The sequence below is a fragment of the Balaenoptera ricei genome, chromosome 5 (assembly GCF_028023285.1).
Source record: "Balaenoptera ricei isolate mBalRic1 chromosome 5, mBalRic1.hap2, whole genome shotgun sequence".
Classification (NCBI taxonomy): domain Eukaryota; kingdom Metazoa; phylum Chordata; class Mammalia; order Artiodactyla; family Balaenopteridae; genus Balaenoptera; species Balaenoptera ricei.
In genome coordinates this window covers 79,804,226-79,819,206 of record NC_082643.1, presented here as the reverse complement: position 1 = coordinate 79,819,206, position 14,981 = coordinate 79,804,226, and the positions used below count along the sequence as shown (strand labels likewise).

Below are 14,981 nucleotides of genomic sequence, written 5' to 3'. Positions count from 1 at the left end.
TTTCTGGGCTTACGCGTGCTTGTATCCCAGCTCCTGACCCGGTGCCTGGCGCACAGTAGGAACTGAATGAATAGCTGTTGTATGAATGGGGGTGACCTCGGGATCTTTCAGCACGCCCACTTCCACCCCTCGCTTCTATCCCGCTGCCCCCAGAGGCGCAACTGTACACTGCAAGGAGGCTGCCCCCGGCGGAGCACGTCATTTTCCTCCCGGACGCGGGTGGCTCCCGAGCCGGTTCTCCCCGCCCCGCCCCCGCCCCCGCCCCGCCCCTCCCCGCCCCTGCCCGCCCCGCCGGAAGGGCGATCTCGCCACCTCTTGAACTTGGTGGTGGCAGCGCAGGGATGGCGGCGGGGACGGGGGCTCCGGGAGGCGGCGGCCCCGGCATGGACGCCCGGCTGGACCAGGAGACGGCCCAGTGGCTGCGATGGGACAAGGTGAAGGGCGCCGGGGGGCCGGGAGTGCCCGGAGGAGGTGCAGGACCCCCTGCCCGCTCCCCGGGCGCCGCGCCGCCTTTCCTGCGGCGAGTGCAGGTGCAGGCGCTTCCTTCCTTCCCTCCCTTCCGCCCCGCGGGGCCGCGCTGGTCCCGCCGGAAGACCGAGAAGGAGGACGCGGCGGCGGCCAGGCCTCGTCGGTGTGGCTGGTTTGTGGCACATTTGAACTTTGTCCGGGAAAGGTTGTCCCGGGACAAAATCAGCCATCCGGCGGACGGGGACTGCAGGTTCGGGAGCGGGGCAGCGAGCGGGATTGGTCTGAATGCGGCGGGCCTCAGGGGTCTTGTCTAATTGAGGCGAGCGCGCGTTCCTGCCACTCAGACCGCGGGCTCGTCCTCTGCAGTCCGCCGTGCATCCCCCACCGACCCCTATTTGTTCCCGCCTGTTCCTCAAACTCCCGGGAACTTGGCAGAGCAGCCTTCCCAGGCGCTGGGTTGCAAACGTGGATCCTTTCGGTTGGACCCGCTTGGCTTCAGGCGTTTTTCTCAGGTCTCAGACTTTGCTGAGAAGAAGGGGGAACCCCTTGAACACAGCACCCTAGCTTTTCACTCTCTTAGGTGTTGGAGCAAACAGAAGCAGGGACCGAGCTCCGGACATCACTCCCTGTCTCCTTTCTAACCTGAGTCTCTCGTTTCCTACTTGTTACGTCGTGCACGCTGTTTGTATTCCCGGAAAGTTCCTCTCAGCTCTCTTCTGCTGAACTTGTTTCTCATGTCGTTACTTATGTTTCAGGCCTGAACTTAAATGTGGCTTATGTAGAGAGGGCTTCCCTGGCTTCCAAGGGTAAATTATTTCTCTCTAATACTCTCCCTAAACAGACTGTTCTTTTCCCTCATAGCTCTTAGCGATTGGCCGAAAACAAAAACACTTGCTTGTGGGTTTATTTGTTACTGGGCCCCAGCAAATCGTATAGTCGGTGCTGCTCACTCATTCACGAACTTCCATGGTCCATAGTCCTGCACAGTGCACTACTGTGCACTGAAATAGTAGAGACCTGAAATATTTGAGTCAGTGAGGAAGATTTCAAGCCCTTTCTGCAGGGGCCAGGACTTCCTCTTCACCCTCGGGCCCCCCACTTCACATGAAATGCCAGCACATCCTGTTTCTGGATGCTATTGGCAACTCCTTGGGTGGTTTTTCTTTGTAATTCTTGTGAATTCTTTAGCCGAGGAAAAGGTCTCCATTTCTGATAACTCACTAACTGGCAGTGAGTAGAAATCTTTTGAAGCCATAGTTGGTAATGAATTAGTTTCATAAAACTTTCCCTTTGAAGAAATAAAAACCCAATTTCCACAAAATGTTGTATCTTTGTATACAGAGAGAGTGCCTCACTGGATAGAGGTGAGGGGGTGTTGTCCTTTTCATCTTTTTGCTACCACTCCTCTTGTTCTTTCCTCTCTTAATTTCTCCTTTGGCTTGAGACAGGCACCCAGAGGGAACTTCCCGCCAGCTAAAAGCATTGCAGCCCTGTGGTCTGATTGCCCCAAGGGTGGCGGGGCACCAGCAGGTACCCTCTGAGCATTTCCACTGTGGCTCCATCCCTGTTCCTCTGGTTGCTGACAAATGTGTCACTGCCACGTATGACTCTGATCTCTGCTGACCTCTTGATTTTTTTATTCTTATCTTTCTGCCTCCTTTGGTTTCTCTCAAGCTATTCGGTCTTTTATAGATATCAAAGGCCAATTAGGATTTTCCAAATCTACACTGTGAATGAAAGAATCACCGGATATTGGGTGTGACCTTGAAGTCTCTGTTTTCTCATTTACTCAGCAATTATTTATTGAACCTCTTTTACATTGCAGATCTGAGCCCTAACTTGCAGGCACCTAACAGTCTGATAGGTCAGATTGTGCTCTGTGGTCAGTGGCTATTGCTTTTAACCAAAAAGGTGGGCTTTTACTTGTTTCCTCTTGAATCTGGAACAATCTGAAAATGTGGGCTTAATTCCAAAAGGCGGCATTTTATTGCAGTAGCATTTCAAAGTTTCATTATGTGGCCATATTTTGCCTGCATGGTCATCCACTGCGGTGATTACTGTAAGACAGAATATAAAGTACTTACTCTTTGTTACCCTGAATTCTTAATTTGAAAGTTTGACATGGAATTAATGTAATTGTCATTTTTCTCCATGCTTAACATTTTCTGCAACTATTGCTCAAAAAAAGGGCAATTTAAAATGAACTTAAATGATTCATGTGAGTGTCTGTTTGAAGCAGTTAATGTAATATGAAAGGTACTAAGTTAATGCTTACACATAACAGTTTAAGCAGGACACTTAATCTCTGAGGCTTCCCCATCTATAAAATGGGGTTTTTGTTACTTGCCTGCCTCTTATAGTCATTGCAAGATTCAAATTTGACCAGGTATGTGAAAGTATTGTACAACTTATAAAACATTACCAAAGTAAGGTTTTGATTTAAATTATATACGCTATCACTCTGGGAAAATTTGAAGACATTAGGGAAGAAAATGAACATTTGATTATTACTAGGTGCCAGATAGAAAAAGGTGTTTTACATTAATTTAATGTAAACTACCTCAAAACCACCTTGTAAGGAAGGTTATAGATTGTTCCCATTTTAGAGATGAGGAAACTGAGAATTCAAAAAGCTAAATAATCTGCCCAACAGTATAGAGTTGGTGAGTGGTGGTGTTGCTGGGATTCCATTCTGAGTGTTAGATCCCAAAACCTGTATGTTCATTCCATTTCTCCAAAAGTGCTTACCTTTGTAGGAAAGAAAATAATACTTACATTATAAAGGAAAAACTATTTCCTTTTACTCACAATACTTCTGATGCCAAATGTGTGAGTTTTTCACACTGTGCTAGTTTCCACTTCTCTGTGGGCACCAACTGAGTGTCCAACAGTTTAACTCAGTACAGAGTTAGCACAGACCCTCCAGCTTCAGGGCTCAGTCCCACAATATTGTCCCCACTTCAGATACCCGCAAAAGTCCCAGGTTGTCACCTCTACTTCTGACCAACCAGTGATAAACCAGAGGTCTCGTGACCCCCTTCTTGGGTTTGGTAATTGGAGGACAGCTCACAGAACTCAGGAAGGCACTTTACTTACTATTACCAATTTTATTATGAAGGACACAACTCAAGAACAGCCAGCTGGAAGAGATCCATAGGGCAAAGTATAGTGGGAAGGAGTGCAGAGCTTCAGTGCCACTACATAGACATGATTGATTAAATGATTGGTGATTGAACTTAATCTCCAGCACCTCCCCTTCTTGGAAGTCAGCGGGTGGGGCTGAAAGTTCCAACCATCTAATCACTTGGTTGGTTCCCAAGAGTCACCTCATTAGGATAAACTCAGGTATGGATGAAAGGGGTTTGTTATGAATAACAAAAGATGCTCCTTTCATCCTAATCATTCAGGAAATTTCAAGGGTTTTATGACCTCTTTGCCAGGAACTAGGAACAAAAACTAAATATATATTTCTTATTATATCACAATATCATGCATTATAATTTTTAAAAGACCAACTTCATATTTCAAATTTTAAAAGCATCAGAAAATTGAAAAGCCTATACTTGTATATGTATGCATATATATATATGCTTTCCAAATACATACACATACATATATTATAATATATATATATATTTTTCTCTCCTGTAGGTTAGAATTATCGTGAGGTATTTTTTATATTTCTGATTTTTCATTATGTTATTCACCTGGCTATACCTGGTATGTACATTTCTGTTTTGCAGAATCCTTTAACTTTGGAGTCAGTGAAACAAGTAATTGCAGAAGGTAATAAAGAAGAACTACAAAAATGTTTTGGGGCTCGAATGGAGTTTGGGACAGCTGGCCTCCGAGGTGCTATGGGAGCAGGAATTTCTCGTATGAATGACTTGACCATCATCCAGACTACACAGGTGCCACATTTTTATATTTCTTAGTTATTCTTAACATAGTCCCAGTGCTAAAAGATAAACTGAAGCATATTAAAAAGTTTAAGAGTTTATTTGAGCAAAAATCTATTTGAATCAGGCAATTCCAAACTGGTTAGGAGCTGCTGGGGAGAAAAAATTTTTCCTCTACGCTTACAGATTCTTTGGCTGGTCTATTAATTAAAGTGGCATAAGACAGATTAACAGGAGAAAACAAATTTAATTACATACGTATGGGAGCCCCATAAAGACAATGAGACCCAAGGGCAGGTTTAGCAGTTGAGGCTTCAAAGTGGGGAATGACAATAGAAGGACTTTTCAAATATATATATATATATTTATATATACAGACATATATGCACATATGTGTGTGTATATATATGTTTTTATAGCTATATTTTTCACAGCGCAGTAGAAGAGCAGATGTTTGCTAGTTAATGTTTGCCTGCCATCCAGATAGCTCTTTCAGATTAAAAGTTATCTCTGATAATAGTTACCTTTTGGACTTCCCTGGTGGTGCAGTGGTTAAGAATCAGCCTGCCAATGCAGGGGACACAGATTCGATCCCTGGCCCGGGAATATCCCACATGCCACAGAGCAGCCAAGCCCGTGCACTGCAACTACTGAGCCTGTACTCTAGAGCCCGTGAGCCACAACTACTGAGCCTTCATGCCACAACTACTGAAGCCCACATGCCCTAGAACCTGCACGCTGCTACTGAAGCTTGTGTGCTCTAGGGCCCGTGTGCCACAACTACTGAGCCTGCGTGCTGCAACTACTGAAGCCCACATGCCTAGAGCCTGTGCTCTGCAACAAGAGGAGCCACCACAGTGAGAAGCCCGCACACCGCAGAGAAGAGTAGCCCCTGCTCGCCACAACTAGAGAAAGCCCATGCGCAGCAATGAAGACCCAACGCAGCCAAAAATAAAAATAAAATTTAAAAAAAAAAGTTCCCTTTCTGGATCAGGCTCCATATCTAAATTCTTCTAGGTAGTTAAGGAAGAGGTGAAAGTTTTTCTTCAGCCTGCTGGGTCTTGATTGCCTTCATTTCAAAATGATCCACATGCCAGAGTGACATGTTTTGGGGTCACATATTCTGCTCCCCCTCAGAGCGCTCCACTAACAAGAACTAGGGGAAAGACTAATAGAGAAGAGGCAGAAGCAAAGCAAGGAAATTAATAGATTGGCTATAGCTCAAGCGGGTGCCATATTTGGGAAAGCCTTGCTGGCTGTTTGTGATTGGCTGTCCTTAAGTTGCGATTTCTTAACCTTGGGGTTTTTACAGGGTTAGGTTTTGGCTTGCTGAGTAGGCTCCTAAGGCATTAAAACCATCTCAGTCCAATGGCCTCCTTGTTTAATTAATTTAACTCCAGGCTCCTTTTGTATTTGACAGACCTAGTTTGTTTCAATTATGGATGAGTCTTGTGGGTTTGCCTAGGCACAGGGAATCACACGTTTACTCCATAAAGTTAAGCTTGCACAGTCAGCTGAAGCAGTACCTTTTCAAACTCATGCAGCAATTCATTCATTCGTTCATTTATTCATTCAACAGAGATTTATTGGGTGCCAGGCATCAGGGATATAATAATGACTGAAACAGACAGATTTCCTCATGGAGCTTTCATTCCGGTGCCAATCCACTAACTAAGCTGACCGACTCCTGTGTTCTTATAATGTTATGGTTGTGCAGATGCAAGCATTGAAAAGCTTTTCTAACTGCCAGAATAACCAAGAGTTATTCGTTCTATTTAGTTTTAATTTACACCATAGGTGGAAATTATTGCTGAGTTCCCTTGCCTTCATTTGTGAATTTTACTCTTAGAGTCCAGACCCAACTTTTAGGAATAAAGATGAAGCCTTTGATAAAACAGCTGATGCTGAGTGTCGAGAGTTCTGTTTATGAGGGAAATGAAGTGGAACAGATTGTTCTGTTTCTTCAACTGCTTAGACTTGTTAAAATTGAAGGTCACTTTAATTCCTGGAAATAAGACATTGGGAAAATTGACTACTGGTGATTACGTGTACTTTACATGTACCTCCCAACATAAAGGCAGAGTTGGGCATGTTCTGACAAAACTCTAAGACGGAACTCTTGCATAAGGGTACAGAGTTGCCACGGGAACACATTACTGTTAAGCAGTAGGGCTCCCTAGATCTTTCTGGAGGGAAGGCTTGGAATAAAGTGAGCCTGGGAATCCTGTTCTAGTTTATGGATAACATGGGATCATGTTGATGGATAAGGTCGCCCTCTGCTCTGGTCACTAGAGCATACAACAAATCACCCAAAACATAGTAGTCTTAAACAACAACCACATTTATTTTGCTCACAGATCTGTAATGTGGGTGGAGCTCAGTGGGGACACCTCACCTCTGCTGCATTTGGCATCATGTGGGCCAGCTTGGAGCCTGGAGTCATCTGAAAACTCCGTGCTTGCTGGTCTCTGGTGGGAACTCTCATCCTATTGGTGCCCCCAAATTCATCTGGTTGTATTTAAGAAGTAGATGCATGTGAGTCAAGAACGACCCACTAGGAAACAGGATAGAGACTAGAGGGAAATTTTTGTACTGTTTGCCTCATTGACAGAGGTTATAGTTTCCTTTTAGGTTACTTAACTGAGCCATTACACATCAGTGATAGAGAACTCATTGTCTTCTGAATTAGCCATTCTGTCTTTGGATCGTTCTCATTAAAGAATGGTTTCTTTATTTTGAGCCAAATCTATCTTTCTGTAGCTTTTACATATTGGTCATAGTTTGACCTTTTGAAGGTATATAAAGTTTGTTTCTTACACTCTATGATCATATTTCCATCCCTCAGTGAGTCTCTTCTCAGGAAAAAGCATGCCCCCTTCCCTTAGCCATGCTCTCAGGTCCTCAGCCTCAGCAGGCCCCAGAGTTTTTTAGAGCAGTTTGGAGATGATAGGGACTTTAGACTAAGGCTGAATGGTTTTTTGCCCCCCTTGAACACTGGGGCCACACACAGGGGTCGACCTGGGCCAGGGAGAGAGTGCTGTCACTGTTGTAAGCCTTAGAGTGTGAGCCTCTGTGTACCCTCAGGGGACCCCACAGAACCAGTACACATGTGTTCTTATTACCTCGTATCCCTCAACCTCAGAAGATATGCCCAATGCAGTATTTTTGCACAAGAAAAACTGGAGGCTTTCTAAATTGGCATCACTCTGGCAACGAAGCTGTGAAGTATTGCCCTACCAAAAATAAGAGTTACAATTAACTTTTTATAAGACTTCCTTCAATCAAAGTGAAATAAGTAGTATGAACCATCATTATAATCCAATCAACCAGAGTTCTTTTTGTTCTGTAATAAAACCTATTTTGTCCAGTAATCTAAACCTCTTGAATTCAAAGTTCACTGTTTTCTAATCTTCCATATTTCAGACTGATGTGATGTTATTGCACCCACTAAGATGCAGGAATTGTGTGTTCCACCATTTCTAGGCAGGTGGGAATAGCCCAAACTCTGCACAATTTTAATTTGTATAATGGTGGACTGATAGAGCCTCCTTAAGACCTACCTGCTTGAAAACAATATCACAAGCAGAACAAGTTTAGATCAGTTAACTGTGGAAATCTTAACTGTCGAATTTCTTTTACCTACTGATGTACAGGGCAGGTGGAAATGTCTGAAACACCTCCCTGTCCTCAGACATTTTAGGCTAGTGTAAAATGAATACAGGCTTTGAAGAAAAATGACAGTAAAAATAATGCTCATAACAGCAAACACATAGTGCTTCCTTGGTGTCGGATTCTCAGCACTTGGCATGTTTTAACTCATTTAGCCCTCATACAGCCCTTTGAAGTAGGTACTATTGTTATTCCCATTTTACAGAAGAGGAAACTGAGGCACTGAGAGATTAAGGAACTTGTCATTTGCTCGTAGGTGGGGGTAGAGTACAAGCCCACAGAGTCTGTGTGCTTTTAACCCAGCACTGAACCACCTCTAACCAGACCCAGGCACAAATCTAGGCTCTGCTATTCGTGTATCTGAAACTGGGCAAGTCACCGAGCCTCTCTGAGTTCTAGCTTTTCCATCTGTAAAATGGGGTTTCTTGGCCAAGTTGATCTGGGATTAGTGATAATAAATACTAAGTGTCTAACATATTACCTGACACATACAGATAGAAAATAAATACAGCTGTTATTTTCCTATTGTTCAGTATATATATAATATATATATAGTGTGTGTGTTAAAACATATAGTATACTCTTTGAATCCATGGGGTATTTTTTAGGGATTTTGTAGATACCTGGAAAAACAATTCAGTGACCTTAAGCAAAGAGGTGTTGTGATCAGCTGTGATGCTCGAGCCCATCCAGCAAGTGGAGGCAGCAGCAGAAGGTATGTAAAGATATTTCGGAAACTATTTTTTTGTAGTGTATTTTGTAGTTTTAGGTGTAATCACCATTTCAATATGTTGACTTTAGATATGTTTGTCAGCTACATTGCTTAACTATAAAACTGATGGGTAGATTCTTTTGCAACTTTTAAGAATTCTGGTTTTATGTTTGGGTTAAGAAGATAAAATTATTTAGACAATTTAGAACTTATTACCTATCTAAGGTAATTTTTTTAACTGGCAATATTATTTCTCCCTCTCACTTTCTTCCTTTTATGTAAATTTTTTTTCTTCCACTATTTATAAGCCTCATGAGCTCCTTCCCATTCTTAAATGCCCATTGCAAGCTGCATTCTTGTAACATTCCCAAACCAATGAGACTGTCTTATGTAGCTGTAGGCAGATGATGATGGTGATGGTGGTGATGGCGGTGGTGGTGGTGATGGCGGTGGTGGTGGTGGTGGTGGTGATAGAATCGTTTGAGTGCTGAATGTGAGTTAGGCACCTAAGTATTCACTCATTTAGCCCTCACCAAACCTGTAAAGTATGTACTTTTATCTCTTTGCTCTAATATCATAAAGTGAGAGAAGGCAACACAATTTTAAACATAAAGAGGCTGACACCAGGGGTCAGCAAACTGTTTCTCTAAAGGGCAAATAGTAAATATCTTACACATTGTGGGCTGCACAGTCTCTGTCACAACCACTCAGCTCTGCCATGTAGCATAAAAACAGCCATGAACAATTCATGACTGAATGGGCATGGCAGTGTTCCAGTAAAACTTTATTTACAAAATGGGCTGGAGTTTGCCAATCACTGCTCTTAATCACGTTATATGACCCTCTTTTTTTCTTGAACACTTCCTCTATTATGTTGAATTTTTTTAATCTTTCCAGAGTATAAATATTAGTAGTTTCTTAGATTGGAAGAACATGCCAATGTTTAATATTAGTGAAAAGTCTCATAACTTTACAGTGCTGGATAAATTCATAGAGTCCTAATCTTTGCTTCTCAGTAGCTTCTAGTCTAAGAGAGAAACATTAATGGGAACAAATGTGTGGCTGTGAGGAAGGGAGCATGGCCAGGGCAAAATACCAGATGACATCAGCTCCTAGGTTGAACTCAGGGTGATATAAAATATTGGGTCTTCAGCTGCAGGCTCAAAAATGTGATTTTTGTCAATAAAGCAAGAGAGACGCTGTATCTCTCAAGGACTGATGCTTATGAACTACATTCACAAGAGAGTAATGTAGTATAAACCTCAGAATATCAGTTTGTCAATTTCAGTTAGTGGATTTACAGTGAGAATTACATCATAAGCATGCTTTACCAGCAGGTCAGACCCTCCGGTCAAAGCATGCACAGTGAATATATGTGGCTAACTGCCTGTTTAGCTTCTCAGATTTCTTCTCCTTAGACTGACTACCCTGCTTCAGGTTGACACATCTTTCATATATGTTAACATTGTCAATTAAGGTGCAGCTGTTTCTTGCTCTGGCCTTGGGGCCATATCAGTTCCTTAAAGTGACCGATGTTACTGATTCTATTTTTTTATGGTTCCAGTCTCAGAGTTTGATAGAATGGAATGGAGTGGAGCTCAGGGTCGCTGTCTATCACCGACAGCAAGCAAGATATTTAGAGGTTGTAACAATTACTAACCAGTGTATGGTAAAACACTCATGATGAGGAAATGGACATTTTCTTTTTTTTTTAACTTACTTATTTATTTTATTTATTTATTTTTGGCTGCGGTGGGTCTTCGTTGCTGCACACAGGCTTTCTCTAGTTGTGGCGAGTGGGGGCTACTCTTCATTACGGTGTGCGGGCTTCTTATTACAGTGGCTTCTCTTGTTGCAGAGCACGGGCTCTAGGCACGCGGGCTTCCGTAGTTGTGGCTCGCGGGCTCTAGAGCGCAGGCTCAGTAGTTGTGGCTCACGGGCTTAGTTGCTCTGCGGCATGTGCGATCTTCCCAGACCAGGGCTCAAACCCGTGTCCCCTGCATTGACAGGCGGATTCTTAACCACTGTGCCACCAGGGAAGCCCAACGTTTTCTTAAAGAGTCGGAAACTATTGCAGTCTCAGAATTTTACCTAAGGAAATGTTGATTAGTTCTTTAATCTTCCAGTTTTAAATATCTGTTGGGGAACATAAGCAATAACTGTTAAGTATATGCAGAGAACACACTGAATCTTTTTTCTTGCACATTTGTAACTTAATTCATATATATCATGTATATATCGTAGGTATGTTGAGTGTCTCCTTTGCCAGCTTTAAGAAAGTGCCTTTAAAGTCAGCCTGAACACATGCTACACATTTCATGAGGGTAAAAGTGACTTCAGTACCTTCTAGTGAATACAGTGTGGATTTAATTCAGGTTTTTAGTTAAGTTGTTTTTGCTAAATTTCGTTATTTTTACGACTTTCTCCTATGTAGAGGTATTTTTTTTAATTGTCAAAATCATTTTCGTATTACTATTGATCCTAGGAATTTTAACGCTTGAGTTGTTAAAGATCTCCTCTTTTTGCCCCAGCCAGCTCCCGAAATAGTGTTCCATGAAGTTAGTGCTCAAGAACTATTTGGGAGAATGATCAAGTATTTTGTTTGTTTAGTCCTGTAATAGTGTGGTGGTGTTCATTGGAAGTAAATTGCTCAGTTATTGTGATGAAGTACTTTACTCCATGCATGAAGAAAGACCCAGTGCCATGTTCTATGTCCTGCCCAAAGCCAGGTGCTGTGGAAATTGAGAAATATGTCGAAGTGTCAAAGATTTAAGTCTTCTTCTAAGGGCTGAATGGAGCCAAGATGTATATATGTCATATATATGTCCTATGCATATATGTGTTACACGTATATCACATACACACACACACCAATGTGCCGTATGTTTTGTAGAGGACAACATCGAATCAAATACGAGTCTTCAGGGCATATACTGGATAGTGACAGCTTTAGACTCGGGTTTCTCTGTCCCTGCACTGTTGCCAAGTGACTTGGTACTGGGCCAGATAACTCTTTGTTGTGGGCACTGCCCTGTGCATTGTGGGATGATTAACAGCATACCTGGCCTCCGTCCACTAGCTGCCACTAGCGCTGTACCCTGGTGACAACCAAAAATGTCTCCAGACGATTCAATTGTCCCATGGGGACAGCATCGCCCTCCGCTGAGACCCCCTGAGATGGAGGAGAGCTGAGAGACTTGGGTGCAGCCCTGGGTCAGCTGCTGAGTGGCTCGTGGACATGGGACAAGTCATATGTCCTTTCTTGGCTTTAGTCCCATTTCTGTAAAACAAAGGGGTGGAGTGAGATGACTCCTAAGGTTCCTCCAGCCTTAATGTTCTCTGCCAGCAGAAGTATAATAAACGTTTTCTTCGATCTGGCTGCCGTTCTCAGTCTAAAGAAATGGTTGCACCTTAATTTCCTTCTTTATTGTCACCCACAGTCCTGATGGCTCTACTTTCCTTTTCTCCCCCATCGCTCTGCATTTCCAGATTCGCCCGACTTGCTGCAACCACGTTTATCAGCCAGGGGATTCCTGTGTACCTCTTTTCTGATATAACCCCAACCCCCTTTGTGGTAAGTAACTCTTTCCTCTTGTAATTTCCTATCATGGAATCAGAGATGGGACATGGCTGAGTTTCACAGTCTTCAGTGCTCTTGGGATTCAGGTGTTTGAAAGATAGAAGGGCTCCTTGCCTTTTATCAGGAATTCTCCCTCCTCTCCAGGAATGTTCCTCCCACATCCTAGTAATATTCTCTGGTATTCAACTTTTGATTCATCAGAATTGATTTTTTTTTAATGCAATTTTTCTTTTACTTGCATTTGAAGGATATTTTAGCTAGGTAGCAAAATGTCTTTTGTTTGTTTGTCTGTCTGTTTGCTTTTTAATTTGGTTTGTATTCTTTTTTCCCAGCTATCCCAATTAGGAAACTTCTTGGGTCTAAATCTGAATTCAACTCAAACCATGTCTTATCATGAAAATTTTTGACAAGTTGGTGCACCAACTTTTTATATAAATGTTTCGTTCTAAATCCTATTCATGGCCAGTATAAGAAGCATACTTGGCATGTTTTAGTAAGATTTTTATCAAATTCTTATTGTGGCAGAATCTAAAGAAAAGGACAATAGGGACTGTGACAGCTGTTGCTTTTAAGTAGATAGAACTGTTAAAGAGTGGAGCCAGATGCTAAGCATAAATGTTTTTAGATACTAAACCAAAAACATGGTTTGAATGCAGTTAGTTCCATCAAGTAGAAATGAGAGTGTGTAAATAAAAAAGTAAGCTCCACTAGCTTTGTGTTTACTGTCTCTAGTGCACTGACAGGTAGGTGTAGCGCCTCCTAGATTGTAAATATCCCAGTAGGCACTCAATGTCACATCCAGATGTGGTTCAAATTTTATTGTTTGATGGAAAAATTGCAATGTGTTCAAGCATCATTGGTCTTCTGTACTATGTAAGTGTTGATAGCTATTACTTTTATATCAGACATGAATTAAATGAGTGTCTCATGGTCATTTGCCCAAGTGGTGGAGTGATTCTCCCTTTTTCTTTGCTCCAGGAAACCTGGGGACTGTGAGATAACTCCTAGGGGGGGACAAGTGACCACAGTGATTCTTGGTGGGAGGGTGGAAGCGAATGGGCAGGTAGAATCTCAGGATGCCTGTGTAGAGTAAATCTCATGTGCAGCCACGGGGCGCATAAGCCTACCCTCTCCCCACTTGGGGAAGTAGTCTTGTAAAGATGGGAGCTAAGTAGAGATGTAAGAGAGGGATAATCAGACCTGGAGTGGGAGATAAATGACAAGCTGTGAGAGCTCTCTCCATTTCTCCCACATTTTCCTCAACCTTTTCCTTAAAAGCAAATCAGGGGAAGAAGAGCGGAGGAAGCAGCTGGAGGGAATAAACTGAATCCATAAGCTGCTGTCCCAAGCAGAAGGCTTAAAAGAATGTGCAGTGGAGAATCAGACCATCATATTGTGTGGAGAGCTTTCTAGCTCTACCAAGGAGAAGACAGAATAAGAAGACACCTAGGAAAATACTCACCTTTCTTATTTTAATTTTGAGCAGTGAGTTAGTTCTAAAGGTAGTCAGAGTGTACTGCTTGGATGTGGCACAAAAATATTGTATGACACAATATGATGTTTATATATGCTGTTTATTAAAAGGGAACATGGTACAATATATGATAGACCTTTTAAGTATATCTAATTTTTTGTTTAAAACTGTTCTCCTTTCCTACTGTATTACAGCCCTACACAGTATCACATTTGAAACTTTGTGCTGGAATCATGATAACTGCCTCTCACAATCCAAAGCAGGATAATGGTTACAAGGTATTTTTATTTTTCTCTCCACACTTATGTCCTTCTGTATGAATCCTGTGCCTTTATGGTTTGGGAGCACAGGGAATGAACTGTAAACCATCTGGATATGTTCCTGCATTCTCCAGGTCTATTGGGATAACGGGGCTCAGATCATCTCTCCTCATGATAAAGGGATTTCCCAGGCTGTTGAAGAAAATCTAGAGCCATGGCCTCAAGCTTGGGACGATTCTGTAATCAATGGCAGTCCACTCTTTCATGACCCAAGTGCTTCCATCAATAAGGACTACTTTGAAGACCTTAAAAAATACTGTTTTCACAGGTAAATGGATTTAGCCAAATTCTGTTTTCATTAAATTTTCTCCTCAGTTGGTACATATACTGTAGCTGCATCTGACTTTAGAGGCTATAGATGAGGGGCTGGCAGCTTTTCTTAGAAAGATAGATAGCAAATATTTTGGGCTTTGTGAGCCACTGTGTTAACAACTACCCAACTCTGCTGTTGTAGGAAAGCAGCCATAGATCATACAGAAATGAACGCATGCAAACATAGCTGTGTTCCAAAAAATGTTATTTACAAAAGTGGGTGGCTGGCCCACAGGCCACGGCTGCTAACCTCTGTTGTGGATTCATGTATATGTATATGTGTATATACATATATATGCATATATTTGTGTGTGTGTGTGTGTGTGTGCACAAGTGTATTCATAAGATACATTGCAGGCATCAGAATTATATATGCATTTACAAAGTTGATAACGGTTAACAAATTGCTCTCCAGAAGTGTTACACTAGCTGAGATTCCCACCAACAGTATGTGATAATAGTATATGATCCACACATTCTTACCTATACTAAGTATTAAATTTCTCCTCTTTCCCAGTTTGCTGCATGAAGGTAATACCTAACTTTA

At 42.3% G+C, this 14,981-nt stretch overlaps 1 protein-coding gene across 1 annotated transcript in view; it reads left to right on the top strand.

Annotated features, from left to right (window-relative positions):
• The first annotated feature begins 284 nt into the window (after positions 1–284).
• The window catches only part of PGM2 (phosphoglucomutase 2), a 43,261-nt gene continuing 28,564 nt past the window's right edge, over positions 285–14,981 (top strand). Inside the window, exons 1-6 of the mRNA XM_059923213.1 lie at positions 285–434; positions 4,212–4,379; positions 8,645–8,751; positions 12,238–12,322; positions 13,997–14,080; positions 14,197–14,390. Coding sequence (XP_059779196.1) covers positions 342–434; positions 4,212–4,379; positions 8,645–8,751; positions 12,238–12,322; positions 13,997–14,080; positions 14,197–14,390 — 731 coding nt within the window. The 5' untranslated portion in view covers positions 285–341. The remainder of the gene's footprint in view (positions 435–4,211; positions 4,380–8,644; positions 8,752–12,237; positions 12,323–13,996; positions 14,081–14,196; positions 14,391–14,981) is intronic.